Genomic DNA, 23,841 nt, shown 5'->3' with positions numbered 1-23,841 from the left:
ATGTTAAGAGTTCTTGCCTACTGGTAAAAAATAATTTCAGGTTGATTCTTTTTAATTCTTAAAGGGGTATTCCCATCTCAGACATTTCCCATAAAGGTGAACGAAGAGAGCTGCGCTCATGCGTGGCAACATCTTCACTCATCCACTGCCTGGATGCGGTGGCCGGAGTCTGCCTCACCGGGCAGGACAAGGGTCTCTACATAGGTGGGGTCCCAGTTCTCCACATAGGTGCATGTCCTAGAGGTGGCACCTGTAACTATCAGACATTTATGCAATATCCTGTGTATATGCCATTAATGTCTAAAATGAAAAAAAAAAATCCTTTAAGCTTAGCTTTCATATGATATGGCTACGTCTCCATAGTGTTAGAGAGAGTGCCCCCATCAATCATCCCTAGAACTATACAACTATATAGAACTCAATGATAAGTTTTATTTTTCATGTCTTTAGGGTGTGAAAGAGCACAAGTGTGGGATTTGTGGTCGAGAATTTACTCTTCTGGCAAATATGAAGCGTCACATCCTGATTCACACAAACATTCGAGCCTATCAGTGTCATCTCTGTTTTAAAAGCTTTGTCCAGAAACAGACCCTCAAGGCACACATGATTGTCCACTCGGATAGTAAGCCATTCAAGTGCAAGGTGAGACCTGAAGGTTATACTATAGGTTTTATGAAACCAATGACAATAAAATTTGAGCTCCTTTTGTGCTCTTTATTTGATTATTTATTTGCAGCTGTAGCCAGAATTTTTCCACTTTTAGGATACCATACTTTTGGGATGGCTATAGAGCAGGGGTCAGCACCCTTCCGCACTCCAGCTGTTGTGAAACTACAACTCCCAGCATGCCCTGACAGCCAAAGGCTTTATTATTTCAGCCAAAAGCTGTCAGGGCATACTGGGAATTGTAGTTTAACAACAGCTGGAGTGCCGAAGGTTGCTGACGCTTGTTATAGATCAAATAGATCTGTACTTGTTATATTTTACACCATGCTATAACACTGTAAAGTATATTTTATATAGAAAAAAGTAATTATGCCAGATTCTATTGCTTTTATAGAACTTAGGCTCTTTTCACACTAGCGTCATGCCTTCCTTTCTGCAGCCATAACATCTATGACAGATTCATTTAAAACTGTTGCTATGATTTATAATGCTGTCCGTTAGGATCCACTGTTATTTTTGTATAGCCATACACTGTGACCATGATCACTGTACCGTAATATCAGTTTTCATCATCCCCGCAATGTGACATCACTGTCATACTTAGCTATTAGCCGTGACATTACGATGTTAATTCATGATTATACTGATTATACCTGTTCTTTGACATCACTGTGTGCAATAACCCTTTCTTATAACTTCACAGTGTTTATTGTCTATATACTGTGACATCACTTTGATCGTTTTGTGACATCACAAGTGCATGATCCCCCATACAGTGATACACTGTGACCATGATCACTGTACTGTGACATCACTGCCTCACCTTTGCACTGTGATTATTATTCATGTGCTATTATTTTTCTTTGTTACTTTCTTCTGTGCTATGCTGTGACATCACTATCTTTATTATGCCCGTGGAGGGATATCACTGTTTATTATCCCCGTACTGTGATCTCACTGTTTGTATTTCACATTAACTGTGTTGATTATCCCTGTGGTGGAATATTTTAGTGTTTATTATGTGCATCATTCAGAATAAGTCAATTAACCGTAAGAATTATTTATGTGCAGTGACATCACTGTGTGCATGTTGCAGTTGCATCTGGGAACTGGATACCATCGCTAGAAATTATATAGTTAGGAGGTCGTATCGCCCTCATAAACAACAAAGGGGCCCACCCTCACCTGTCATCTCTCTCCTGCTGTCCAGTAGTAATCCCATAGCATCTGAACAATTTTCCAATTTTCCTTATATCAAACAGACAATCCCTATTTAATACGTAATATTGTTCAAAAAAAAGGCACCAATTTATTATTTGCAACCTACACTGCACAAACCCCAATTAGATGTTTGTTCCCCCTTTCCCTACTGATCCACTAAATATGTAGCTTGGGCCCCACAGGATACAAGTCTTACCCCAGATGTCCACCAAAAGCACACAATGGGGTCCATGACAAAGTATGGACGATTCAGAAAGAAGCCCATGGGGCCCGGATGATTTGTCTGTATGGGTCCCAGGTACTTCTGATGGAAGTCCTGCACAGAAGTGAAGGTGAAAGGAGCCCTCACGCTGACAAATCGATACTTTGTCATAAAATTAATGGGATCCATTTAAAATTTTCCTTGTGCAGAATTTATACTTATCTGTTGCCAAAGTTATTAATGGATAAAGTACTAGGTTCCTTAGGTCACATACATAATAAATAATTTATGTAATATTACAAATTGAAAGATGTACCTGACTGTACTGCACAAGGCATTAAAACATTAAGAACAGCTTTGTCTTTACCACTGAAGTTCCCCAGTGTGCCTTGTGAATATGAATGATTACACGGAAACAGAAGTGGGATATGAGCAGGCTCCAGCAATGGCGGTGCACTTGTCTGGTGAGATGTTAACACTTGAATTTTCTGACTCTGCATGTGCTCCTTTCATCTTCAATAAAGGAGATAGAACAAATGAAACGTGTTTTGGCCTTTGTATACCCCCTGCCAACACGGCAAAGAGCTCAAAGGAATCTTGGTAGCACAATTTTTGCTTTTGGCTGATGTTCAGCAGGATTAAGGCAATGACCAGATAGCAGAATTCTGGCATAGAGCTCCTCCTCTGGAGAAGGAAGGATATAACTGACTGAACTGCCTTCATAACAATGGCTAACATGTCCCATGGGATTGGCTTGTAAATAGATTTCATCTTGCTTTCTCTTGTACTTCTCGAGGTTTCCTGTTTTCTCACGGTCTTTTTGGACAGTTTACAGTCATTCTCATTCTGGGGTTCTCTCTCTGCCTCTCTAAGGAAAGAAACACCCTTCTTACAAAGGAAGACAGCTCAGTGGCAGTCTTTGTAGCTCTCTGCAGGCTGCAGGTTTCCATTCCTTAGTTCTCAAATTGAATGTGAAAAACAGTGTTTGCTGTACTTATTAGGTGTGTACAAGGTCTTAATAACATTCCTTAAAGGTCTCTGTTTGTTTTATTGCTACATATGAAATTCCACACAGGACATTGCAAAATTCGACATTGTTTTGCTTTTGACCAAAGCTGACCTACACTTTTACCATTCCTGGATGACATGTTATATGATAATTCAGGCGATTACATTATATGTATGGTGGATTTTAAGGGTCTTCTGATTCACTCAGAGAACATCCTGCTCATAAAACTACTAAACAAGTTTTGGACTTTTCTAAGGCTATGTTCACACGCAGTTTTTTGCAGGCGGAAATTCTGCCTCAAAATTCCGTTTGGAAGTTTGAGGCAGATTTTCCTCTCCCTGCACGCCGATTTTTGCGGCGTTTTTCGCCCGCGGCCATTGAGCGCCGCGTGCATAAAACGCCGCGAAATACGCTTTCTCTGCCTTCCATTGATGTCAACGGTAGGTCAGAGGCGTAAACGCACAAAGATAGGGCATGTCTCTTCTTTCTCCCGTGAAACGGTTTTACCGCTTGCGGGAAAAATACGCCTCCGATTCCCATTGAAATCAATGGGAGGCATTTTCAGACCGTTTTTGACGAGTTTTGCGGTGCGGTCTCCGCATCAAAAAACTCGTCAAAAAACTCAGTGTGAACATAGCCTAAGTGTAAATGCTTTTGTTTTGTTATCTTTTACTTTTCCATTTCTTGATGTCTGACATAATAGCTTTCAGTGACAAATAGGACTGGGCGGTTAATCAAATTAATTTGATTAATTCGTCCTCAAGGACTCTCACGATTCAGTTTTTTAACAGAATCGTAGAATCAATTATTTAGTGTCGCTGTCGCGCCGTGCTGCAGGAGGAGGCTCCGCCCAACCGGCTCGTCAAAGCCTGGCCCACCCCGTTCTGTCTCTGCTTCCCCACGGAACTGCTGTTCTGTAGTGAACAAAATTATACAGCATGGAACAGCAGTTCCGCGAGGAAGCAGGGACTCCTAGTACATAGCCACACCACCCTGTAGTAGATAACGACCCTCTGTAGATAGCACCCACTTGCAGATTGCACCGCCCCCCCTTGTATCTTGTAGATTGCACCACAACACCCTCTCCTTGTAGATCGCGCCGCTGTAGCTCCCACTAGGAGCTGAATCCCCGGCTAAAGCGTCGGCAACCTCTGGCCGGGTATTCAGCTCCTAGTGGCAGCTACAGCGGCGCGATCTACAAGGAAGGGGGTGTGATCTACAAGGGAGGGGAGTGCTGCAAACTACATGTGAGGGTGAGATCTACATGTGGGGGTGCGCTCGACAAGGGAGGGAGTGGTGCTGCGATCTACAAGGTGGGGTATGATCTACGTGGGGGTGCTATTTGCAAGGGGGTATGGCACTGTCTACATGGGCACTATGGCACTGTATTGGTGGGGTGGCACTATTTGTGCACTGTGGCACTGTCACTATATGTGGGCACTGTCACTACATGTGGGCACTGTGGCAACTGGTGAAGATCACCTGTCTCACTGGGAAATTGGGTCAGGGGACCACATTGGTGTACACCACCGGTTGGAGCTAGAATGAAATAGGGATGGGAAAGGGGAAAAGATGTGGTCTAATGTGAAATTAATAAATAACCTTTATTGATTAACATTAAAATGTATAAAAGTTCATTGGTGCAAACTGGTATGTGTGAGTGACCCCCAAACTCACATACCATTAACCCGAAATATGGTGTAAATTGAGTGGGATCACTAATTTATTTTAAAGCGATTCCACCAACGCTAATGTTCCATTAGAGTGCAATAATCGCTGCACTACAATGGGAATTGGAATTCAAAATAAACGAATGGAATCAAATTGACAGTGTCAACTGATTAAACTGATCCGTGCTGGACAAGTGGGCTCATATAATGATTGCTGCACTGTGGTATTGACAGGCAGCTAGGTGGACTAAAATAGCCCTACACTGACTGAATGGGTATGCATGAAGTAAACCACATGCACACCCTGCGTTTTTGCTGCGTTATTGATAGACAGCAATCAACACTCAAAGATTGAGTGGTTGAGTGATTTCACTTAGTGTTAGATACAATGTTTGTCACCATTGTTTAATTGTTGTGCACACTTAGCTGAACTATGAATAGGAACCGTTAATGGTTATTTTTATTATATGTATTGAGTTTGTAACCTTCCGTTTTTGTGGCTCCAGATGGAATAAAGTGAAGTCCAAATAACGGTTCAAATAATATGTCAGCTAAGAATATAGGCTGTGCTGGAACGTAGTTTTTACTGTTATTGCTGCGCTGTTGGACCAGCAAGCAGCTAATTGAAGTCAGAGTGAGCCCTGCAGTAACTAGATGAGCAGTGGTGATCGAACCACATGCACATCTAACGTTACTCCAACGTTTATTATAGGCAGTTGATTATCGAGTGCGCCTTCACATCGCTGTCTGCCTGGGGAGCAGCGATGTAGAGAGCGATTGTGATATGCGCCACCTCCGCTGGAGAACCCAGAAGCGGTGAGCTACATTCGCTCACTAAATCGTGTCAGTTGCCAGAGCGATTATTGAATAAGTCCTCTCCACTGACTCAGTATGAGGGCTGAGTGAATGGGTAGGATGATGGGAGCTCTGGTGCCGAGACCCCACAGCCTCGCTACACCTCGCCTGAGGTCTAAGCCCGTGGGTGAAGATTCACACCGGGAAGATCGTACAGGGGTTACTGGTCGACTGACCATATGATAGCGGGAGGTGGGAGAGATATGCCCCAGCTTTTCAGAGTAAGGCAGCAAGACACGCTGTAATTGATATAGCGCACTGAAGTAGCTGACAGTTGTCAGCTGTCAGCCGTGTTGTATAGCGTGGTCTGTTATGAGCTGAACAGAAGCAGCTCTGATTAATTGTAAGCACCAATGAATAGTGGATATAGCACCCGACGCGCGTTTCGCCAGAATTCTGGGCACTGTGGCACTACATGTGGGCACTGACATATGTGGGCACTGGGGCACTATCTACCCTGACAAATGAAATCCATCCTTTTTTTTTTTGTTTTTTTTACGGCCATGAAAGACGGACAAAGACGGACTGGAAATGGATGAAAATTTGGAGACACTGATGCAAAATGGTCATGAAAAACTGACCATTGATCAGTTGTTAATGGCCATTTTTCTGTCACTGTCGTGTGATTGTAGCCTAAATGACTATGATGCAAGGAGTCACGTTTACATGTACCGTGATCGGGCCGCAAGATCCGCCGGACACACGGACCATTTTTCACGGTCCAATCACGGTCGTGTGAATCCGGCAATGTCGGAGACCGGCTGAAGGGGTGACGGGTAGAGAAGGATGTTAGTGCACGGAGTGCATCATTGATTATAGATTCTGTTAACCCCTTCCCGCCGCAGCCATTTTTTCAGATTTTCATTTTCGTTTTTTCCTCCCTACCTTCCAAAAGCTATAACTTTTTTATTTTTCCGTCTATATAGTCCTATGAGGGCTTGATATTTGCGGGACGAGTTGTAGTTTTTCATAGCACCATTTATTGTGCCATATACTGTACTAAGAAACAGGAAAAAAATATTTGTGGGGTAGAAAAGGTTTTTTTGCGCTTCGTTTTTACGGAATTCACTATGCAATTAAAACAACATGTTAACTTTATTCTGTGGGTCAATACGATTACGGCGATACCAAATATATATAGTTATTTTTCTATATTTTACTACTTTTACAAGTAAAAACCTAAGTGTAAAAAATAAAATTTATTTTGTGTCGCCAAATTCTGAGAGCCATAACGTTTGTATTTTTCTGTCGATTAAGTGGTATGAGGGCTTATTTTTTGCGGGATAAGCTGTAGTTTTTAATGATACCATTTTCGTGTACATGTGATGTTTTGATCACTTTTTATTTCATTTTTTTTGTGGGAGATGAGGTGACCAAAAAATAGAATTATGGCGTTTACAATTTTTTTTTTTTACGGCGTTCTCCGTGCGGTTTAAATAATTATATATTGTAATAGTTCAGACTTTTACGGATGCGGCGATACCGAGTATGTTTATTTATTTATTTTTTACTATGCTCTAGGGTTGAAAATGGGAAAAGTTTTTTTTTTTAACTTTTCATTTTTTATTTACATGAAAAAAACTTTATTTTACTAATTTTTACTTTTTTTATTAGTCCCCCCAGGGGACTTCAACCAGCAATCGTTAGATCGCTTGCACTATATACGGCAATACTAATGTATTGCAATATATCGACTCTCCGACAGGCTTAGAAGGAGCACAAAGATGGCGGACCTGGGGGCCTTCATTAGGCCCCCAGGCAGCCATAGTAACAATCGCCACCCCGCGATTGCATTGCGGGGGGGGCACGATGAGCTGTTAGAGGGGGTCGCCCCCCTCTTTCTAACGATTTAAATGCTGCGGTCGCTATTGACTGCGGCATTTAACGAGTTAAACTAGCAGGATCGCGCTCGAGCGCTGTCCCGCTCGTTACTCTAAAGTGTTGAAAAGAATCTAGATTTTATTTTTTGGCAAAATCGCCCAGCCCTAGTGACAAATAACAGTTGTTTTATACGAGTCCCATGCACCGCTTGTATTCTTCCATGCCTCACTTGGAGCAACCTTTCCCTTTTTTGCACTAATATTCCAGAATTGCAAAAATGTATAAGGCCCCGGAAATCCAAATAAATCAAATAAAACTTAGAGTTTATTTCTTAATATTTCATCATAAGACAGATGACATTTCGTCCACATATGGCCTTTCTCAAGCAATGACAAAAACAGAAAGTCCCGTATGTGGCCAAAACGATGATCAGTCTTATAAATGAAATATGAATAAATAAAAAAAGTTTTATCTGGAATTTCGTTGCCTTGTATATTTCTGCAATTTTAGTGACAAATAACAGTTTTAACTAACGTACTAGTATTGGTTAAATAATTGGAGCGCGTACTAATAACAATCTAATAATAAGAAACTAAACTTAAGAACAAGGGGGCACAATCTGACATTAGTTAGGGGGGGAAGATCAGAAGCAATGTCAGAAGATATTATTTTGCTGAAAGAGTAGTTGTTGCTTGGAACAAACTTCCAGCACATATGGTTAGAAAATCAATACTAAGTAAATTGAAACATGCTTGGCATAAGAATATACTGTATCTATCCTAAGGTAAAAATAAAAAGGAAATAATATAAGGACAGACTACGTGGGCCATGTGGACTTTTTCTGTTGTCAATCTTCTAAGTTTCCATATAATAATAATCTTTATATATAGTGCAAAATAACAAACTTATAAAATGATAAGTAATCAAAACAAACGAACAAACAATGAGGGGACGGCCTGTTTCACATGAGCCTATCTTCAAACATCCGTAACATGGATCCATTAGGCTCTGTGCATACTACGTGTTGGCCCTGTTTACCGTGTACGTCAGAACGCTCCCGACTTACACTGTCCATAATGCTCCATTAGCCCGACAAAGGCAAAAAGTGTCTTTTTGGTCTCTGTCGGGCTGGTGTGTGTCAGTATACTTTTTTTTTGAGTATGGAATAGCATAGTTGACTATGCTTTTCCATCACGAGGGATTCCGCAAAAAGAAAAACATATACCACAAGGTATACTTTTTTAAACATGGGTCTATGGGAGACATATGCCACTGTATGGCATATGTTACAGGTATACATGTAACGTATATGTCATGGACAGGGTCATGAGAGTTCACGATGTATACGTTTAACGTATACAATTAAACATTATGGTGACTGATGTTACTGTTAGCAGTGATAGCCTACGTTTAACGTATATGTTGGGAGCTTTTCCTGGCCTATACGTTAAATGTAGGTCATAAACATGATGTGCACAGAGCCTAATACAGATGTAGTATGGTTGATTTTGCATCATTAAGTCATCAGTTTTTCATCAGTGTTACAGATCTGTAATACTGCTAGGCTGTATTCTAGTGAGATAACTAAAGTACATGAAACAGTCCCTTAAAAAAAAAAAGGATGCAATACAGATGACATACAGATGCAATACAAAGCACATACGAACCAAATTGGGATGCATCCGTATTTTAATCACTCTCCATAGACTTCAACAGATTTTTTTCCATTTCGCAAAACAGATGAAAGTAGTGCATGCTGCTTTTTTTTAAAATTATGCACGTATTTTATATGTCAATGTGAATAGCCTCATTGATTAACATTAGCTCCGCATTGCGGACAGAAAAATACGGATGGAATACTAATGAAAGCAGCCAAAAGGAAAGAGGTCCCTGCCCATAAGAGCTTACAATTTAAATGGAATGGTAGAAATGACACGATGGATACATAGTGCTAATTTTGTCTAAGGGACCCTTGTTTTGGAGAATATAAAGAAAGCTGCATTAGCCAATGTATCTGAGCCAAAACAGATATAAAGTGCAGAGTGATGCGACAAGGATAGCTAGCTGATGACATAGTAAAATGGAGTGGAGATACCTGTGACAAGGACAGGTGGTGTATGGGCTATTGATGGTGTATGCTCCATGGCCTATTGTTACGTGACATAGGCCTTCTTAAAGAAATGAGTTTTCAAGACAAACTTGAATGTAAGCAGCAAGTGTAATATTCTGGGGCCGTGAGTTCTAAAGAATAGGTGCAGCACAGGAGAAGTCCTGCAGACGGGAGTGAGAGAATTTAATAAGGGAGAATGAGAGTTATGGCCATCGACTGAGTGAAGAGTGCAAGTGACTTGGTAGATGGGGATGAGGTACTTAGAGAAATGGAAATAAGTTGGCAAAAAAAATAAAAAAAAATGATCTGTCACTAACAATGGCCATATATGACCAACAAATTATTAACCAGAAAATAATTTGTGACATATAAGGACACATCCTTTACTACAAAGCTTATATCTTAATGCACCATTAACTATCTTCTGATAAGTAGGTCTCAAGGTCATGAATCTCCTATTTCTGCAAAACTTTAGCCGGCCAGTAAGGACACATGCTGATTGTACGCTGTAACGAATTGGATATAATTACAGTGCATTCAGAATTAACCAAGATTGATCCACCAATTGAACAATACACGTGAATTACCAAATAAACACAATATATTGCTAGAAAACTATAGTTGGAATTTAAAAAAAGTTTTGGAAAAAAAAAAACCTTTAAAAGGAAATGTATTATCAGAAAAATAAAATATTATTTAAATTAAACTTTTATGATAAACATATTTTTTTTTAAATTCTGTTATTGTTTTTTTATGTGACTATCCCAAAAACATATTCCAGTTTTTACACTGGCTACTAGAGCAGTTACAATAGGTTGATGCTTCTTGTTTTCTGCAGCTCACATGTCAGCTTTGCTGTGTAAACTGGGGCGTCATAAGCAGAGTCATCTACTATGATTAGGGCATGGCCCCACGTGGCGTATTTCTTCCGCAACTGTCCGCATCAATGCCGCACAGAATCTGCTTTGCAGATTCTGTGGCGGATCTGCCCAAAATGTGCAGTAAATTGATGCAGACTGGCCGTTGCGTATTGAGGTGAAAGTACTTCCCTTCTCTCTATCAGTGAAAGGTAGAGAGAAGGGACAGCACTTTCCCTAGTAAAAGTAAAAGAATTTCATACTTACCGGCCGTTGTCTTGGTGACGCGTCCCTCTTTCGGCATCCAGCCCGACCTCCCTGGATGACGCGGCAGTCCATGTGACCGCTGCAGCCTGTGATTGGCTGCAGCCATCACTTAGACTGACACGTCATCCTGGGAAGCCGGACTGGAGAAAGAAGCAGGGAGTTCTCGGTAAGTATGCACTTGTAAGGGGGTGATACGGCCCTTCTAAAGTGAACTGTCTTCCCTGTGTATGCCTGTCATATTATTAGCAGCCACAAGGTGTCACTGCAGGATGAGTGACTGAGAAGACAGAGCTGGGTGACAGGAAGGGGAAGTGAGGGAGAGCGATGTGACTCGGGGGGAAGGAAGGGAGAGGACTTGTGTGACAGAGACGGAGCACAGTGACCAGGCTGCCGCCATTTGTAGGAGAAGGATCCTTGGCTCAACGTTCCTGGAGGAGGACTAGCTGGACATTCACTACAGCTCAGCGGTGTCAGGAGACACAAGGGAAAAGATGTCGTCTTCTTCAACAGAGGAGCAGAAAGCAGAGGTAAGGGTGGTATGCCGCGTGGTAGTGAGTAGCTCTCGCTCTGACCCGCGGAGGCGCACGCGGTAATATATCCGCTGGACTCACGCCGTAGCCAAAGGGCGAGGGGCATAGCTTCCACCTTTGGGGATTCCGCAGTGTGAGTGGTAGCACCACAGTGATCCGCGGAGACGGCCCATTTCCTTCTTGAGACCCGCCGGGCCGGGTCAGTGAGCGCCAGGCGCAGCCACCCAAGGGCAGGTGGGACTCCCACAAGGGCGAGTGCCTCAGCTACTGAGAGACTTGATTTGAATGCTGTATTGTCGTTATTTGGCCTGTTTGAAATTGTGATTTTCAGTAAACCGTTGATTTGAAAAGAACTGAGTAGTGTTGTGGTGTCCACGTTTAGTCTTACCTAACACACTTCTATTTTTTTTACAGGTTGATGTATATTGTGATCGGTAGTCACTGTCCAGGGTGCAGAAACAGTTACTGCCGATCGCTTAACTCTTTCAGCACCCTGGACAGTGACTATTTACTGACGTCGCCTAGCAACGCTCCCATAATTACGGGTGCACACACGTAGTCACCCGTAACTAACACGTGGCGTCACGAACAGGATGAGCCAACCAGGAACTTCAGCGGAGCCTGTCATCAGTGCCCCAGCCCCACCCCCAATTCTGTTCCCTATGGGGGCAGCCATGTTAAATGTTCCCAAATATGACGGAAAGAGTGTGACGCTGATGGATTGGGCCGAGAGGCTACGAGCAGCGGCCTGACTCTACCAAGTACCCCCCCCCCAGCCCACACCAAGCGGATCTCGCGTTGAGCCTGCTAGAAGGAGATGCTCGTGCCGCAGTAGTAGTCCTCCCAGTCAGTCATAGAGCGACCCTGGAAGACATCATCGCCAGGCTCGAAACCCTATATGGAGACACTACCTCAGTTACCGATTTACGGAAAAAGTTCTATACCCGTAGTCAACGGGAAGATGAATCCGTCCAACAGTACTCGGTCGCACTCCAACGATTGTGGAACCGACTTAGCAAGAAAGATCAAGAGGGGTGCGCGGCTGTCCCCGACCCGGACAGGGTGCTGCAGGACCAATACATGTCTGGGTTGAAGAATAGAGCGCTAAGAAGGAGCCTCAGAGACTATATACGGACGGAGCCGCATACCGCCTTAGTGGACCTAGTTCGAGAGGCCATAGAGTGGCAGCGCGAGGGAGAGGATGGTGCTCACGTTAGTGTACACAACTCTACCGAAAGGGGACCGCCTCCGAAAATGGACCCCACACCAGAGTGTGCTTTCCTCCGAGACTTTGCCAGGGATGTGAGGGAGTCCAGGAGGGAGATGAGAGAAGAGATCAACCAGCTGAAGGCGGCAAGTTCTACCCGGGAGGACCGTCCTCGGCAGAGAAGATTTGATAAGGCCGAAATTCGCCGGTGTTGGGAATGTGGCCGACCAGGACACCTGGCAAGAGACTGTCAGGCCCCTAGGATGGAACGGCCACCTTTAATCTAGAAGGACCCGCTGCTGAGGGCCGGGTGGCGGAAGTTCCTTGTAGAGGCCTTCTATCATCCACACAGAGAGCTATTGGGTGCTGCACAGGAATAGCTGCAGTACAGCACAAGGTGTGGAATCTTAGCCAAGTGGAAGGAAAGTTTATTGCTAGTCAAGTAAAAGGGACGGTGAAGTGGTTTCACGTCCGAAAGGGCTACGGTTTTATTCGCCGAAGTGACCATAAAGGTGATGTGTTTGTCCACTGGTCTGCTATAAAGAGGAGCAACCCCCGGAAGTCTCTGCTCAGCGTTGGAGAAGGAGAGATGGTAGAATTTGATGTAGTGGGAGGAAGAAAGGGCACTGAAGCTGCCAATGTCACAGGCCCCGGTGGTGTTCCAGTTATGGGAAGCAGATTTGCCCCTGACCGTCGGCGACCCCATCGGCCCTTTCACCAGCTCAGGTCAGAGAGTTTAGAAGAATCGAGAGACCCGGCCATAGGTCAAGTGTCAAGTCAAACGTCTCGTGACCAGCCATCCCTCCTTTCCCCTGCAGCTGCGGAATTCACAGCAGCAGTCTTGCAACGTCCTAAGTTGGTAGCAGCCAACAAGTCAAGACCAGGATTGATTACTAAAGAACCACCGTTTCAACAGCCTTTCGTCTGTTCAACTGACCAGCCTAAAGATCAGCGGGACCTGTCGACAGTAAGACAACCGGATGCAGTGGGATTCCAAGGGGTCGACAAAAAGGTGAACACATCTCTACAAGGATGGGGAACTGTAACCGCTACAGAAATGACTGGCTAGCCTCTGTGAGTGCAAGGGACTGCACTCGAAAAAGCCGGGGGAAGTGTAAGGGGGTGATACGGCCCTTCTAAAGTGAACTGTCTTCCCTGTGTAAGCCTGTCATATTATTAGCAGCCACAAGGTGTCACTGCAGGACGAGTGACTGAGAAGACAGAGCTGGGTGACAGGAAGGGGAAGTGAGGGATAGCGATGTGACTCGGGGGGAAGGAAGGGAGAGGACTTGTGTGACAGAGAGGGAGCACAGTGACCAGGCTGCCGCCATTTGTAGGAGAAGGATCCTTGGCTCAACGTTCCTGGAGGAGGACTAGCTGGACATTCACTACAGCTCAGCGGTGTCAGGAGACACAAGGGAAAAGATGTCGTCTTCTTCAACAGAGGAGCAGAAAGCAGAGGTAAGGGTGGTATGCCGTGTGGTAGTGAGTAGCTCTCGCTCTGACCCGCGGAGGCGCACGCGGTAATATATCCGCTGGACTCACGCCGTAGCCAAAGGGCGAGGGGCATAGCTTCCACCTTTGGGGATTCCGCAGTGTGAGTGGTAGCACCACAGTGATCCGCGGAGACGGCCCATTTCCTTCTTGAGACCCGCCGGGCCGGGTCAGTGAGCGCCAGGCGCAGCCACCCGAGAGCGGGTGGGACTCCCACAAGGGCGAGTGCCTCAGCTACTGAGAGACTTGATTTGAATGCTGTATTGTCGTTATTTGTCCTGTTTGAAATTGTGATTTTCAGTAAACGGTTGATTTGAAAAGAACTGAGTAGTGTTGTGGTGTCCACGTTTAGTCTTACCTAACACACTTCTATTTTTTTTACAGGTTGATGTATATTGTGATCGGTAGTCACTGTCCAGGGTGCAGAAACAGTTACTGCCGATCGCTTAACTCTTTCAGCACCCTGGACAGTGACTATTTACTGACGTCGCCTAGCAACGCTCCCATAATTACGGGTGCACACACGTAGTCACCCGTAATTATGGGTGCACACACGTAGTCACCCGTAATTATGGGTGCACACACGTAGTCACCCGTAATTACGGGAGCCCCATTGACTTCCTCAGTCTGGCTGTAGACCTAGAAATACATAGGTCCAGCCAGAATGAAGAAATGTCATGTTAAAAAACCAATACGCATCCGCAGCACACATAACATGTACATGACATCTGCGGACTTCATTGCGGAATTTAGAATCTCCATTGAAGTCAATGAAGAACTTCCGCAATGAGTCCGCAACCAGTCCTCCACAGGTCCGCAACATCCATTGTATGCTGCGGACACCAAATTCCGCACCGCAGACTATGCTCCGCAGCGGAATTTTCCGCCTCGTCTAAACGAAGCCTACTAAAAAGAAGTGGAAGGCAATGGAGAAACTGGTCCGCTGCGGATTAACGCTGCGGAGTGTCCGCAGTGGAATTCCAGAGCAATTCCGCCACGTGGGGCTTAGCCCTTAGGGCATGGCCCCACGTGGCGGTTTTCTTCCGCAACTGTCCGCATCAATGCCGCACAGAATCTGCGTTGCAGATTCTGTGGCGGATTTGCCCAAAATGTGCAGTAAATTGATGCGGATTGGCCGTTGCGTATTGAGGTGAAAGTACTTCCCTTCTCTCTATCAGTGCAGGATAGAGAGAAGGGACAGCACTTTCTCTAGTGAAAGTAAAAGAATTTCATACTTACCGGCCGTTGTCTTGGTGACGCGTCCCTCTTTCGGCATCCAGCCAGACCTCCCTGGATGACGCGGCAGTCCATGTGACCGCTGCAGCCTGTGATTGGCTGCAGCCGTCACTTAGACTGACACGTCATCCTGGGAAGCCGGACTGGAGAAAGAAGCAGGGAGTTCTCGGTAAGTATGCACTTCTATTTTTTTACAGGTTGATGTATATTGTGATCGGTAGTCACTGTCCAGGGTGCAGAAACAGTTACTGCCGATCGCTTAACTCTTTCAGCACCCTGGACAGTGACTATTTACTGACGTCGCCTAGCAACGCTCCTATAATTACGGGTGCACACACGTAGTCACCCGTAATTACGGGAGCCACATTGACTTCCTCAGTCTGGCTGTAGACCTAGAAATACATAGGTCCAGCCAGAATTAAGAAATGTCATGTTAAAAAACCAATACGCATCCGCAGCACACATAACATGTACGTGACATATGCGGACTTCATTGCGGAATTTAGAATCTCCATTGAAGTCAATGGAGAACTTCCGCAATGAGTCCGCAACCAGTCCGCCACAGGCCCGCAACATCCATTGTATGCTGCGGACACCAAATTCCGCTCCGCAGCCTATGCTCCGCAGCGGAATTTTCCGCCTCGTCTAAACTAAGCCTACTAAAAAGAAGTGGAAGGCAATGGAGAAACGGGTCCGCTGCGGATTAACGCTGCGGAGTGTCCGCAGCGGAATTCCAGAGCAATTCCGCCACGTGGGGCTTTGCCCTTAGAGTATGGAAGATTTATTGACATCTCTATTGTACTTCTGGGGGTCTAGATTAGGCGGGATAGTAAATGCCCTTTTACACAGGCCAATTATCGGGCAAATGATCGTTCATGGAACGCTTGTTGACGATAATTGCCCTGTGTAAAGCAAACGCTCGTTCATCAGCTGATCGTATCGTTTTAAAAAAGTTAAATATTATAGATTGTCGGCAGCACATCTCCCAGGACGGACCGTGTAAGAGGACCTTTAGCCTACACACACAGATATGACTCTGCATGCATCTCCCCTGTCACTCCCTGGTCTCTCGGGGAGGGGGCTGTACTCCAATACTTACTGGAGACTGTAATAATCTGTGACAATAATCTGTGACATATAATCTGTCAATTAACACCCATTGATTACAGCTGCCATAAAGTACACACCTTCTGCTGAACTGTCAATACAGACAATACGGGAAGGAAATGTGTGTCTCCAATATAGCTGTCCCCACGGAAGTTTAAAGAGGCTCTGTCACCACATTATAAGTGACCTATATTGTACATAATGTGATCGGTGCTGTAATGTAGATTACAGCAGTGTTTTTTATTTAGAAAAACGATCATTTTTGACGGAGTTATGACCTATATTAGCTTTATGATAATGAGTTTCTCAATGGACAACTGGGCGTGTTTTACTATATGGCCAAGTGGGCAGTGGAGAGAAATGTATGACACTGACCAATCAGTGACCAATCAGAGTCATACACTTCTCTCCATTCATTTATACAGCACATAGCGATATAGTTATATCGCTATGTGCAGCCACATAAACACACTATAACATTACTGCATTGTCCTGACAATGAATATACATTACCTCCAGCCAGGACGTGATTTGTATTCAGAATCCTGACCACTTCTCTGCACTTCTCTGTGATTTACAGCCAGTGGCGTAGCTATAGGTCGTCGCAGCGGTCGCAGTTGCAACCGAGCCCCTAAGCCTGGGGGGCCCACGGGCCCCCGTTGCCATACATCATGCTTGATAAAAATTTAATTTTCTGTGCCGTGAAGCCGGCACTTCCTGGTTACAGTCACATGGTACACTTAGTGTACCATGTGACCGTGTTTTCACGTGACACGTCTTCCAGCCAGTGCAGTGGAAGAGCCGGTGCGGAGGACTCCAGGTGAGCTGCAGAGTCTGTATTGTAATGTATTGTGTTGTGTTGTCTTGTAATGTAATGTATTGTGTTGTGTTGTCTTGTAATGTAATGTAATGTATTGTGTTGGCTTGTAATGTATTGTGTTGTATTGTGCTGTTTGCGGTGGAGACTGAGGGTCCGTTAAATTACAGCCCCCCCTCCTCTCTCCACCGCAAACTGAACAATACAACACAATACATTATACACTGTGGGTCGCGTCCCCCTGGGGATTCGTGTGAAGACTTCTGGGGGGTCGCGAGTCACTCACCGAGGTCCCGGTACCATTCAATGCTGGAGCAAGGAACTGATGTCTCCTTGATCCAGCATTCACTGTGCCCTGAGCGGCTCGACGCAGGCAGGCGGGATGTAGCGACATCATCGTGCCTGTCTGCACCGAGTCACTCATAGCACACACCGGAGGAGGCGAAGGATTCTCCACCCTACGTGGGAACGAGGATAGGTAAGTAATTATGCTATTTTTCTATTTTGCACATATGGGGGCATTATACTGTATGGGGGGCTGATATTGCGGGGGGGGGGGCATTATACTGCATGGGGGGCTGATATGGCATGGGGCAGACAAGATGGGAGGGGGCATTATACTGCATGGGGGCTGATATGGGGGAATTATACTGTAGGGTGGCTGATATGGGGGGCATTATACTGCATGGGGGCTGATATTGGGGAATTATACTGTATGGGGGGCTGATATGCGGGGGCATTATACTGTAGGGGTAGCTCATATGGGGGGCATTATACTGTATGAGTAGTTCATATGGGGGGCATTATACTGTATGGGAAGCTCATATGGGGGGCATTATACTGTATGGGAAGCTCATATGGGGGCATTATACTGTAATGGGAGCTCATATGGAGGGCATTTTACTGTATGGGGAGCTGATATGGGGGCATTACACTGTATGGGGAGCTCATATGGGGGGCATTATACTGTATGGGAGCTGATATGGAGGGGCATTATACTGTATGGGGGGCATTATACGGTATGGGGAGCTGATATGGGAGGCATTATCCTGAATGGGGAGCTGATATGGAGGGGCATTATACTGTATGGTAAGCTCATATGGGGGGCATTGTACTGTATGGGGAGCTGATATGGGGGCATTTTACTGTATGGGGAGCTGATATGGGGGCATTATACTGTATGAGAAGCTGATATGGTGGGCATTATACTGTATGGGCGCTGATATGGGGGCACTATAATGTATGGGGGCAGCTATGTGGGGCATTATACTGTGGGGGCTGATATGGGGAGCATTATACGATATGGGGCTGTTATGGGGGAATTTTAGGTTAAGGGGCATTATACTGTGTGGGGTCAGCTATTGGAGCCTTATACTGTGTGGGGGCATTATACTATGGGGGCTGTTGGGCAAGGCATCTGGAGGGTCTGATGATGGTGGTGTTGGGGAGGGGTAGGGGGGCCCAAGCTGAATTCTTGCACCTGGGCCCATGAGCCTTTAGCTACGCCCCTGTTTACAGCATAGCAGGCGTAGTTTCACAAGATTATGCTGTAAACTGTCATTTACAGCGAGATCTCGCTGTGCTGTGCTGTAGTCTCACACAGGCGCTACAGAAGTGACAGGAGTCTGAATACACATCACGACCTGGCTGGAGGTAATGTATATTCATTGTCATGACACTGCAGTAACGTTAGTGTTTGTGTATGTGGCTGCACATAGCGATATAGCTATATCGCTATGTGCTGTATAAATGAATGGAGAGAAGTGTATGACGCTGATTGGTCACTGATTGGTCAGCGTCACACACTTCTCTCCACAACGCCCACTTGGCCATATAGTAAAACACGCCCAGTTGTCCATTGAGAAACTCATTAGCATAAAGCTAATATAGGTCATAACTCCGTCAAAAATCATCGTTTTTCTAAATAAAAAAACACTGCTGTAATCTACATTACAGCGCCGATCACATCATGTACAATATAGGCCACTTATAATGTGGGGAAAGAACCTCTTTAAAAGAAAAAAAAAATAGCTACAACAAGCAGAACCTCACGTAAATATGGTCATAATAAAAAAAATCTGAGTAAAACGACAATGGAATAATGTATTTCAGGTGAAGTTATCTTTTATTAGCAAATAAATAAGAGTCACAAATGAGCAGGCTGTATTAGCTTGCCTTGGGGACTAGATTTCATTACACATGTTTTGATGTATATAACTTTCTGAACGAATCAATATACAGACACTATATACAGCATGTTTGAGTCCTGATTGTTCTGTAACCTCTCCTTACTTTTGTTTTTAACAGCTGTGTGGGAAGGAGTTCAATCGTATGCACAATTTAATGGGCCACATGCACCTTCATTCAGACAGCAAACCCTTCAAATGTCTCTACTGCCCCAGTAAATTCACGCTAAAGGGGAACCTGACTAGACATATGAAGGTTAAACATAGCATCACTGAACGAGGCTTCCACTCTCGAGGTAAAAGTAACCAAAAGCTACGCTGCTAATTTAACACACTCAGTACATATATTTGTCCATGTATAAATGCGGAATATATTAGTACAAATATATAGAAGATGTATGCATATTTATATTTGGTCATCACAGCACCACATAAAAAATAATGGAGATTTATTAATCCCTTATGGATGCGCCGTTTTTTGGCCTACAGGACGCTGCACTTTTTGTCAAAGAGCCATAACAGTGGTGTAGCTATGGCTATGGCATGGAGCGCGGCAACCTGTGCATCTTGATTCCTCCTCCCTCATCTTCTCCACTCTGGTACTCCGAGGTGCCAGAGTGGGGGAGACAGGGGAAGAGGATTCAGGATGCACAGGCTGCCAGACACCTCGCAGGAGGGAGAGCATAAAAAAGGGGGCCCATCTGGATCTACATCAGGCCCGTGGCGCCGCGCATAGAAAGTCCTGATGCTGGGTTGCATATGAGTGACATGTTAACTATTTTGCACGTCACCACAATTATGGTGATACTAAGTTGAAATAGTTTTTTATTAGTGTTTTATTACGTTTGCACAACAAAAACACGTTTAAAAAATATGTATATATTGTGTCACTAAACAGTACTCTGAGAGTCATAACTTTTTTATTTTTCCATCGATGGAGCTGTGTGAGGGATTTTTTTTTGCGGGACAAGATGATGTTTTCATTGGTACCATTTTAGGGTACACGCGACTTTTGTGGGTGGGATGAACAAAAACTGCAATTCTGGCTTTGTTTTTATATATTTTTTTACGGCATTCACAGTGCAGGTTAAATAACATCAAAATGTAAGACTTCGGGTCTTTATGGGCGTAGCAATATCAATTATGTGTACTTATTTATTTTTTTATTCTATAATTAACCAATTTTGATGGGGAGTTTATTTTTGCTTTTTCTAATATTTGTAAACATTTAATTATGTAATTTTTTTACATTTCAGTCCACCTAGGATTAGACTATGGGATCGATTGATCGCTCATACAATACAACGCAATACTTCTGTATTGCAGTGTATTATGCCTATCAGCATAGTGCTGACAGGCATCCTATTAGTCCCTGGTAATAGGCGTCCCAAGACGGCAGAACTGGGGGCCATCATTGTTAGGGAACCATCTGCCATAGCAACCCATTGGCACCCCGTGATTGCGTCACGGTTGATGGGCTGACAGAGGGAGCCTCCGCCTTCTGAAACCACTTACTGTGGTCGCTATTGACAGCGGCATTTAAGGGGGTAAACTGAGATAATTAAAATTTTTGGCCATTAGAGCGAGTTGTCAGCTCTATTATATAGCCAACACCAGCAAATGATGGCATGGGCACAACTTCTCTGTTCACACAATCACCATGATGTACTATTACGTCAATTAGCGGGAACTACTTAGTTCTCATGACATAACAGTGCATCATGGGGTGGGAAGGTGTTAATACTGGCACATTGTGTAAAAAGTGTACCTATACTTATTTCTTATGGAACACGCGCCAGATTAATAAACAGGGCGTAAGATAAAATCAACTCCAGGTCAAACTTTTCTAAGTAGATAGGTACAGAAAATATTAATGAATAAGTTGTGCTAGGTGCAACTTAAGTCTTGTCCGCTTCTCCAGATGGGAGCAGAGGGTTTACAAATATTATTATAACACATTTTTACTTACTTCTTCTGGGTCTGATTGGCACACCAAGGTGCAGAGAATACTTTGTAGGACCAGACTCTGTAATGATAGTGGAGACATAGAACAGCGTGAATAGTAGACAACACTTTGTGTTATTAGACTTATCCTTGTATATTCAGGTAATCATGAAACTGGTAAAAAGTCTAGACATCACCAATGACAATGTAAGAAATCACCTGTAAAACTGTCTTTTATTTCATAAAGGATAAGTGCCAAATTTCAGTAGGTGCAGAAAATCTCCAGTATTGAGATGCAAGGTTCCCTTAAGGTCGCCTTCCCCCTGACCTACCAGAACTTACTGCTTGCGTGATTTCCCTATGGCACTCTCTTTTATACATCAGGCATAGTGATACAGACACCAACAATATTGACAATATCATGGCCTTGAGCTATCTCATATTACTGTTAGGTAATATTAATAAAAGGGTTTGTGGGAGTACATAGTTGTGAGACATTGCTCCAAAAATTTATTTTTTGATACCTTAGCTGAACAAGTTACATAGTTATAGGGTTGAATATAAACACAGGTCCATCAAGTCCAACCTTTAATCCTACTGTGTTGATCTAGAGGAAGGCAGAAACCCTCATGAGGTTGTTGCCAATTTCCTGATTAGGGGAAAATTCCTTTCTGACTCCAAATATGACAATCATAATAAATCCCTCGATCAACGTCCCATCTCCAGAATCTAGTACTCATAAGTTGTAATATTATATTTTTCAAGAAAGGCATCAAGGCTCTTCTTGAACTTGTTCATAGAATCAACCATCACAACATCCTGTGGCAGAGAGTTCCATAGTCTCACCGCTCTCACAGTAAAGAATCCCCATCTGTGACGGTGGTGAAACCTTTTCTTCTGTAAACTTAGAGGATGCCCACTTGTCCTTGTTACAGGCTTAAGTGTAAAAAGATCATTAGAAAGATCTCTGTACTGTCTAGTTATGTATTTGTAATTGTAATTAGATCGCACTTAAGCGCACTTTTTAAAAACTGAATAGTCCCAAGTTTGATAACCATTCTTGGTACTGCAGTCCGCCCATTCCCTTAATTACCTTGGTCGCCCTCCTTTGCACCCTTTCGAGTTCAGCCATGTCCTTCTTATACACAGGTGCCCAAAATTGTACACAAAATTCCATGTGTGGTCTGACTTGTGATTTGTATAGAGGAAAAACTATGTTCTTGTCATGTGCAACTCTGCCTCTTTTGATTAATCCCATGATATTATTTGCCTTGGCAGCAGCTGCCTGGTACTGGTTGCTTAAGTTAAATTTACTGTCCACCAATACCCTCAAGTCTTTTTCAGTAGCAGTTTTACCCAGTGTTTTACTATGTAATGCATATTGGTAGAATTTGTTTCCTTGTCCCAAGTATATGAGCAATTATGACATTCTTGACAAGAAAAGTCCACATTAAATAAATAGTTTCCTTTTTTCCCCCCAGGTTTTGCCTGTCTAAGAGCAGATAATTCTCACTCAATTGTCCTTCGTGGTATGGAGCAGAAAGAACCCTATGACTTATCCAGAAAAACGAGAGATGAGGAAACGTCTTGTCATTCAGATGGAGAAAGTGTAAAGAGCACCTCTTTGCAGGAGGAGGAAGATGACAGATACAACAGTTGAGAGATTTATCAAAAAGACACCCAAAATCAGCGGCACATCATTCTAATGAACATCCAAATATCTTAAAGGAGACATCAAATAAGGACAATCAAGAGATTGGCCACAAAGAAAGAAATGCAGAAAGAATAAGTCAGCAGAGCAAAGAGGAAGCAATGGATGTGCCAGAAAGAGGGAAGTTTAGGACTATCTGTTCCTTATTCCTTCTTTTTGAAGAACAGAAACACAGATGAGATGCTTGTGGACTAAAATGAACTAGAGAACTAACAACACACCTAAATACATAAAATAACATTTATTGCAAAGCATCTGAACTCAGCAAATAGAGGCTCATCTCATGTCCCAGAAATGGTGTACTATTCTATAACCTGTTGAGCACAGCTTTATAGTAGGTTGTAGTCATGATTCCATCTTCTTTGTGTTATTACAATGACCTTATTGCACTTCTTTAGATGAAATGTATGTCAAATATGTCGCTATGCATGAACAGCCTGAAGTTTTATATTATTTATAAGAAATGTTTTGTACTCTATTGAGTGCATAATAGTAATAATAAAACCGATTATCTCGAACCCTTAGAGTGTTTTGTTCTCATTTTATACTTTAAATATTGAAATGCCAACTCTCCATTGAAAGAATGGCCAGGAAAGTGGGGATATTTCTAGGTAACTCTTATTTAGAAAATTTTGTAAGAAAAAAGCTGTCTTTCAGATGAAGAAAACTGACTTTAATGCATTGTTGTCCAACCGGTGTCTCTCCAGCTGCTACAAAACTACAACTCCCAGCATGCCCCACCAGCCTGCTGCTGTAAGGGTATGCTAGAAGTTGGATTTGTGCAACAGCTGCAAAGCCACAGCTTGGAGGTCACTGATCTAATGTGACATTTACATGGCTACCCTGGAAGTTAATATCACACCAGATGTTTAAAAAAAACATGAATTGGGTACCAGCTACTCTCCGGCAGGGTCCCACAATGGAGAATCAT

At 43.7% G+C, this 23,841-nt stretch overlaps 1 protein-coding gene across 2 annotated transcripts in view; it reads left to right on the top strand.

Annotated features, from left to right (window-relative positions):
- The window catches only part of ZNF366 (zinc finger protein 366), a 46,207-nt gene extending 22,779 nt beyond the window's left edge, over nt 1–23,428 (top strand). The window contains exons 4-6 of one of the 2 annotated variants that reach the window (XM_075854869.1): nt 451–642; nt 19,377–19,551; nt 22,681–23,428. In XM_075854869.1, coding sequence (XP_075710984.1) covers nt 451–642; nt 19,377–19,551; nt 22,681–22,859 — 546 coding nt within the window. In that variant the 3' untranslated portion in view covers nt 22,860–23,428. The remainder of the gene's footprint in view (nt 1–450; nt 643–19,376; nt 19,552–22,680) is intronic. The other variant, XM_075854870.1, reaches the window with a different exon arrangement.
- Nucleotides 23,429–23,841: the final 413 nt, after the last annotated feature.

The sequence above is a fragment of the Rhinoderma darwinii genome, chromosome 1, assembly GCF_050947455.1.
Source record: "Rhinoderma darwinii isolate aRhiDar2 chromosome 1, aRhiDar2.hap1, whole genome shotgun sequence".
NCBI classification, from domain to species: Eukaryota; Metazoa; Chordata; class Amphibia; order Anura; family Rhinodermatidae; genus Rhinoderma; species Rhinoderma darwinii.
The sequence above is the reverse complement of the archived record's forward strand: the minus strand, read 5'-3'. Positions and strand labels throughout refer to the sequence as shown.